Source organism: Gavialis gangeticus, unplaced genomic scaffold (assembly GCF_001723915.1).
Source record: "Gavialis gangeticus isolate Ggan-Ray unplaced genomic scaffold, GavGan_comp1, whole genome shotgun sequence".
Classification (NCBI taxonomy): domain Eukaryota; kingdom Metazoa; phylum Chordata; order Crocodylia; family Gavialidae; genus Gavialis; species Gavialis gangeticus.
The window spans coordinates 98,297,245-98,304,415 of record NW_017728992.1 but is presented as its reverse complement, the minus strand read 5'-3'; the positions used below and the strand labels follow the sequence as shown (position 1 = coordinate 98,304,415).

At 37.8% G+C, this 7,171-nt stretch overlaps 1 protein-coding gene across 1 annotated transcript in view; it reads right to left on the bottom strand.

Moving 5' to 3' along the window:
- Positions 1-1,818: 1,818 nt before the first annotated feature.
- YES1 (YES proto-oncogene 1, Src family tyrosine kinase) overlaps positions 1,819-7,171 on the bottom strand; it is a 72,273-nt gene continuing 66,920 nt past the window's right edge. Inside the window, exons 9-12 of the mRNA XM_019525937.1 lie at positions 4,676-4,752; positions 4,199-4,352; positions 3,527-3,658; positions 1,819-3,053 (exon numbers count right to left, since the gene is read on the bottom strand). Of these exons, the coding sequence (XP_019381482.1) occupies positions 2,845-3,053; positions 3,527-3,658; positions 4,199-4,352; positions 4,676-4,752 (572 nt within the window). The 3' untranslated portion in view covers positions 1,819-2,844. The remainder of the gene's footprint in view (positions 3,054-3,526; positions 3,659-4,198; positions 4,353-4,675; positions 4,753-7,171) is intronic.

Sequence of the window (7,171 nt, the reverse complement as noted above, 5' to 3'; positions counted from 1 at the left end):
CCTTTTTTTGGGGGGGTTTGTTCCCCCCCCCCCCCCCCCCGAAATGATTATAATTAGCATTTTAAAGATTTTCTTCTGGACTATGAAGTCTGGAAACAAACTTTAAAAAAACAAAAAAATCAATAGTAAAGCACTGATTACACTGCAGGATATACTAAAAATACAATAAACTTTGCAGTTTATAACTTCTGTAAAAGGAATCTGTTGTACTTTTATATTAGTTTGTTTGTTGTGGTTTAGATAACATTATGCAAATTTGGGACTGGTTGTAAATGCCCGTTCAACAGGAGTTGTCACTGAGACACATAACATTTTATTCAAAGCTAAGAAAACATCATAGAATTAGACTAAGAAATTCCCTGAATGATTATACAGAAACAAGAGGAAACAATTTTTTACCTGTAATGAGAAATTATGAATAAGTATAGGAGTTTGCTCTGGAATTTTGCTAATGGGAATTTAAACTATGCCTGTCCAATATACAGTCAGTTTTAAAAGGTTGAGTCTGAATGATGACTGCTAAAGCTTTCTGAAGTGCTTTACGAAAAATTTCCCCTTTCACAATAGGAACCATTTAAAATGAATGAAGACATCACTTTAAACTTCTCAAAAAGTATATTACAATACTTATGAAGGAAGTAGCGAAGCAATCCTTTAAGTTCTCTATAGCTTTGCAGCTAATTGCCCTCAAACTACAAAGTAGTTTGAAAACCAACTACTACTACTTTTAATAATAAGATGCAAATCAAGGAGAACTTTATTTTAAACCAATTCTGCAAAACAATTCAACGATACCATACTTTATAAAAATACTTAATTACATAATAAAACGCATTAACTATTATATAAAAGTGTGAATGTGAACTTTAAAACTCTTGGTTAGGGTAAGATCCACATCAAGGTCTCGAGGTGAAACAAATAAAATTTCATAAACATACAAACTTTTTGGAGAAGTTTTATAATACACTACCATTTACAATGAACACACTCATTAAGTTAGTGTTTTATTCCTTTACTATACAAATGTTATTACAAGGAATTATTCCATTCAGTAATTAAAATCCAAATAATGCCAGCATCATTTTCTGGCATTTTTGTTATAACCGTATTAATACACAAACTTGTATGATTGTGTTACCATTTTAAAATATTTAGAAAAATTACAATTCCATGTTTTTTATTATTTTTACATAAAGCCCTTTTAAAATTTGATAATCACAGATGAGATGAGGGAAAATGGGAAAATAATGGCACTGTTCTTACAGATCCATTTGGTAGAGGGATTCAGTACAAAGCACAGTGTAAACACATGAAAAATAACTTTTAGTACCAGAACTACATTACTTACTTTGTCAGTTTTACAATGATAGTATGAATTTTATCACAATATGTGAAAAAACAATTTAGATATTCATCATTGAAGTATGAAAGCTTAATTGGAAACTTTATGCCAATTGTTAAACTGTAGATAATGTCATTGCTCGGTATGTCAGCAGTTGAAGAAAATATAGATGTAGTGTGAAGAAAATATAGATGTAGTGTGAGATGAGCTGGCTTCCAACACAAGTTTGTCATCACAATATTAGGTAGTATTAAATATATTTTGTCCCTCTAGATTTTAAACCTTCACATTTTTTTCTATTTATTGTGACTTAAATAATTCGGGGGGGGGGGGGGGGGGGGGGGGGGGGGGGGGGGGGGGGGGGGGGGGGGGGGTGTGTGTGTGTGTGTGTGCACGCATGTGTATGTATATATATGAGAGAGAGAGAGAAAGAGTGTCTTTATATTCAAGAAAAATCAAAAGTGCAATCAAATCCCTGAACTATGAGACATTTTACATTTGTGGCACTGATCCCTGTTAATACATATTAGCTACGTCTCAGTACCGAATCTGTCTCAGACTGGACTAAAATGTGGCTGTTTACCAGATTAAACTTGATTTTTCAACAACCTTTGTCTTTTCACACAAAACTCATTGTAAGATCGGAGCTTAAAAGATTAAACAATTTTCCCTCTGATTGTATAGTATGGTTTCAAGTTCAAACAATTTTTTTTCAATGTAACTTATGAAATATTACCTCATTTTCTAGTTACCTTCATTATTCTTAATTAGCTACGCAGAAAAACAAATAAAAAGGAAAAAAATTCTCTCATGCTACTTTCCAGTTACATTAATACAAGTATTAACACAGTGCATTATGCTCTCCAATTCCACTACTCGGGTCTATCATTTAATCAAGTTTGTCACACACTGCTTAAAGTTCTCTTTTAACCTCATCTACCCTAATTAAGTCCATGCAAAAGGAAGCTTAAAAATCAAGATTATGAATCAGTATCTCAAATATGGTTGTACCATTTTTAAATGCACTCCCCCCCCCGCCGCCCCCACCAATTCTGAACACGGGAAATGTTATAGAATTGGAATGGAACTGTTTGGTCCCGTAATCTTCCTTTGCTTTAAAGCTTCTTGTCCGAAACTTGCAGTGCATATTTCCAGACAATTCCCCTTCTAACACAGCATTATTAAAACATAAGGGAAATAAAGATTTTTACACACTTTTTTTTTGATATGGTCATGCCAAAACTCATTTTATCCTCCATTATTTTTAGTGAGCTTCCTTTGGACCCTAAAATAAATTGGAAAACACCCAATCGCATCATTGGTAAGTTAGGGTATAACACTTTACAAGTGGTTTTGTGCAACTGTATTATGCAATTCCAGTTTGCCATTAAAAGCGTGCAGAGTGGTGAAAATTCTTTCCTGCAATTGCTTCAAAGAAGCAAGGAATTCTTTGCAAGTTCTTTGCATTTGGCAGATTTGTGCATTTCATGTAGGCTATTGGCTTATAAATTGTCTCCAGGCTGGTACTGTGGTTCTGTAGCAGTAAAGTAGTCTTCCAAGAAAGACTGAATATATTCAAAAGTTGGTCGTTCATCAGGGTCCTTCTTCCAACACAGTTTCATTAACTCATGGAGAGACTCTGGACAACCCTGTGGACAAGGCATCCTGTAGCCACGTTCTACTTGTTCCAGAACTTCCCGATTCACCATCCCTAAAATAAAAGGATTTCAGTAGTGAACATTACACATGAAAATAAGTTCCAAACAACTGTCAGTCTTTTTCTGGCTTTAGATACCAATACCTTCCTATTGATAAAAATATTTTAATCCTCCAAATACTACTAGTATGTTTGGGGAATATTTTTTTCCCCTCAACAGGAAGCTAAACGAAGCTATCTATCTACCAGCTTCATCTGGTACAGGAAGACAAACTCCTTCCAACAACAGGAGGAAACAGAACTGGTTCAGTATTTCCCAATCTTTTTTTATTCCAGTTCAAACATGAAAAATTACATCAAGAAACCTCAAAGGAAGAAGATTTTGAACAGCTTGAGAACAAATGTAAACTGAATAGTTTACGAAGTTGCAAATAAAAGAAATATTCTTTTGGTGTTCATTATATATATCCTATTATATAATCATAACATACTATTCTGTAATAATGGCTTGTTTAATTATTTCTTACCTGGATATGGCACTCTACCCTTTGTTACTAATTCTGTCAGCAAAATTCCAAATGACCACACATCTGATTTGATTGTAAACCGACCATATAATGCAGCCTCAGGAGCTGTCCATTTAATTGGAAATTTGGCTCCTGAAACAATGGAGACAAATAATCATTTCCTACATAAATACCAATTGCTTATATACAAGTATAACCAATATTCTGAAATTAGTTATTACACTGACAAGATTTTAATTCAATTAACAAAGTGAAATTTAAATAGGGTGACTTGATATTCTTTTAATAGAAAGGGATTTTTCAGACTTTAAAATATGAAAACAAGAAATAATGGTGGAACTCAAAAGCAGTGATTTTGGGTGGCCAATTTGATACTTTAAAAGGACGTAACTTTCAGAAAGTCAAGCCCTTTAAAATGTCTCACGCTGGTCACGCAAAATACATAATAATTCTTTAAAATAAGTAATTGTTATCAAATTATTTTTAGAGATTACTTGTAAAATGATGGCTGTAGAAGTTAAAAGCAGAAGAGGTTAGACAACATTCTTAACATTTATTTGTTCACAATCTTTTAACTGTATTGATAAAATACAGTGATGTTATGTTATATATAAAGCTTATAATACGTCAGGGTAACTAGATGTGTTTATCCTGTAAATAAATCTGTCTCACCTTGTCTTGCAGTGTACTCATTGTCCTCTATTAACCTTGCTAAACCAAAATCTGCAATTTTACACACAAGATTGTCTCCTACAAGAATGTTAGCTGCCCGAAGGTCTCTGTGAATGTAGTTCATTCTTTCAATGTATGCCATTCCATCAGCAATCTTTAAAAGAATATTTCATTAAAAGGGTTTTATTTATGATCGTGTTCATTTACCAAAATGTTACATATAAGTTGATCTTTTTAACTCCAGTTTCACTACATAACTGCACAAAGTGTAACTTTATTAGAGCTTAACATTACTGATTTTAATAAAGCTTATTATAGTGCATCTACTGACATATCGTTTATTCCTTGCAGCAGATTATAAAATTTAACAGAGGCTATAAAAAGCATCTAGTAGCTATATTACTCATTTATCTTCAGTTGATATATTTGTTTCATGTTTTTAACATTTTCTATGATGAAAATACATTTTTAAAGTACCTGAGCAGCCATGTCAACTAACTGTGGAAGCTTTAAGTATTTCCCTTCTCCTTCCTTTAGGAAATCTAGCAAGCTACCTGTAAAAGATCACACATTAGGAAAAACACAAATAAATATGAAAAGTTGAAGTGGAAACTCTAGAGGGAAACTTTTCAGACACAGATGAGACATGCCCAACTCAGTTTTAGTGCTTTTGAAAATTTTCCCCCAAGTTTTTCTTTACCCTAACACTGGCCTTATATAACCTAACAGCCATCATAATTACATCAGCAAGTGTCATTAAATTCTTTATGCTTCTCTGAAGATTTTTTTTAAAGACTCTCTCTTCCAGCTCTATTTTGGAATATGAAGAAGTGAGAGAGATAAGTACATGCAAAACCAAGGCATACAAATATTGGCCTTCAGAATAAAATTCTGGGTGCTAGTGGGAGTTTTCCAACACCTGGTCCAAATTTTAATTTTTCTCCACAAAAATCTTAATATTAATCAAATGTTATGGTTAAATATGGAAAACTCAAAGGCCAAGAAGTTCCCAGCTTAACACTATTATACATTCTGTAACAGGGAGCCAGGGACTCCTGTTACTTCAACAGAATGCATCAGGTTAAGCTGGTTGTGCAGGACCACAGCAGAGGAACACAAGCTGGCCCTTAAGTAAGGGGGAAGCCCGTGTGCGTGGCTGGGGAGCCACAAGACAGGAAGAAGCAGGGCTTTGAGGCATGTAAGCCTAAGGCCTGAGCCAGAAGGGGAGTCTGGCCCTGCATGCTGTAGGGAAAGGAGCTCCTGGCAGAAGCTGGCAGCAGGAAACAGACCCAGGGATACCCAAGAGAACAAGACTGACAGCTAAGGGGGAAGTATAGCTTGCAGTGGTGTACTGACCCAGAGTGGGTGAGAACTTTAGGGGGAAGCAGTTTCCTTATATTTCTATTATGCTAAAGGTTAAGATGGGAGGACTGGATTGTGGCTATGGGGGCAGTATGGAGTCCAAAGGGATGCCCGAGAGCTCCCTTTTCAGGTTCTGGGACTCATGGGCAGAGCAGCACACAAGCAGATTTGCCAGGGTCAGGGATCCTAGCAGCTGCCACAAGAGACTGGGGCCAGCAGCCTGAGCCCAGGAAGGTGAGATAAGAGTCAGGGGCCCAGAGCTCAAGAGGGTGAAACCAGGGCTAGGGCCCAGAAGCCAGGCCCAAGACAGTGGACCTGGGCTGGGGGGCACAGCTAGAGGAAAGGGGCCAAAGCCAGGAGGGTGGAAACCCCCACAAAGGTTTGAGACTTAAGGGGCCAAGTGTAGAGTTAGGGCAAGGGGTCCCCTCTCCTAATACTGACTGATGCCTGGGAGACATGGCCAGGGCCATAGGGGAGGATGAAAACCTTGGGGTGCATACTGAAGTGCAGCTCCTCACTGTAACTGAGAACGCTTTGCAGGAAGCCTTCTGAGTTGCAACGATCCCCTGGAACAAACAGAAGTTCACTGTTGGTTCCGGGGGGAGAGGGGAATATAGCTGCTGGCTGCAAGCCTGCATCTGGTTTCCCTTAGTAAAGGCCCCTCCTTCCTGCGAGGCTGCAAAGTTTTCAGGATAGGAGCAGGGAAAGGGAGCAGAGGGAGCTTGTTCTAGAAGTTCCCCAGCCTCCAGTGGGGGCTGAAGGACACCCAGACTGAACTCTTTTTGCTCCCTTGCCCCCTTCCCATTCTGAAAACAGAGACAGGCTGGCAGGCAGACAGACAGACATAAATTACAAAAGACACTGTTTTCAAATGTCTTCATCTGACCCCTCATGCAATGAGGGTTCAGATTTTCACCCAATTGGCCATTTTTGAAGCTGTCTGCAGCTGTGCATTTGTGTTTGGTCATAGCTATAGACTGTTTTCTGTGGCCAGATTGGGCAAAAAATTGTCACTTCTGTCTGCACTCATGGTTATAGATAGCCCATAAGTCACAACTGTGGCTGTTTTAAAGGGGAAACCCCAAAGACTATACACAGAGGAAAGGTACCCAAGGAAGAGCCTATTTAAGCCTCTGAAGGCAGCCTCCCCAAGCAAGAGGTAAAAGATGTGAGAGGCTGGGGAGTGTGGGCAGGCAGGTCTGACCACTAGTGGGGCATCAGACACTAGATGGATCACCTGAACCCCTCTCTCACACATTTAAGAAGCAATTGTCAGTTTTCCATTTATAAAACAGGGATAAAGTTATACTAAACTCTTTTGTAAAGTGCTTTCAGATCTACTCAAGAAAAGCATTGTAGAAAAGCTAGGGAACTCTCCATTACTCTTAAAATGCGAATAGCTATTTATGTCAAATACTACCATTATTTCATAGATTTCATAGACATTAGGGCTGGAAGGGACCTCGAAAGATCATCCAGTCCAGCCCCCCAACCAAAGGGCAGGAAGTCAGCTGGGATCACAGAATCCCAGCAAGATAAGCATCCAATTTACTCTTGAAGGTGTTCAATGTGGGTGCTTGAACCACCTCCGATGGCAGGCTGTTCCAGACC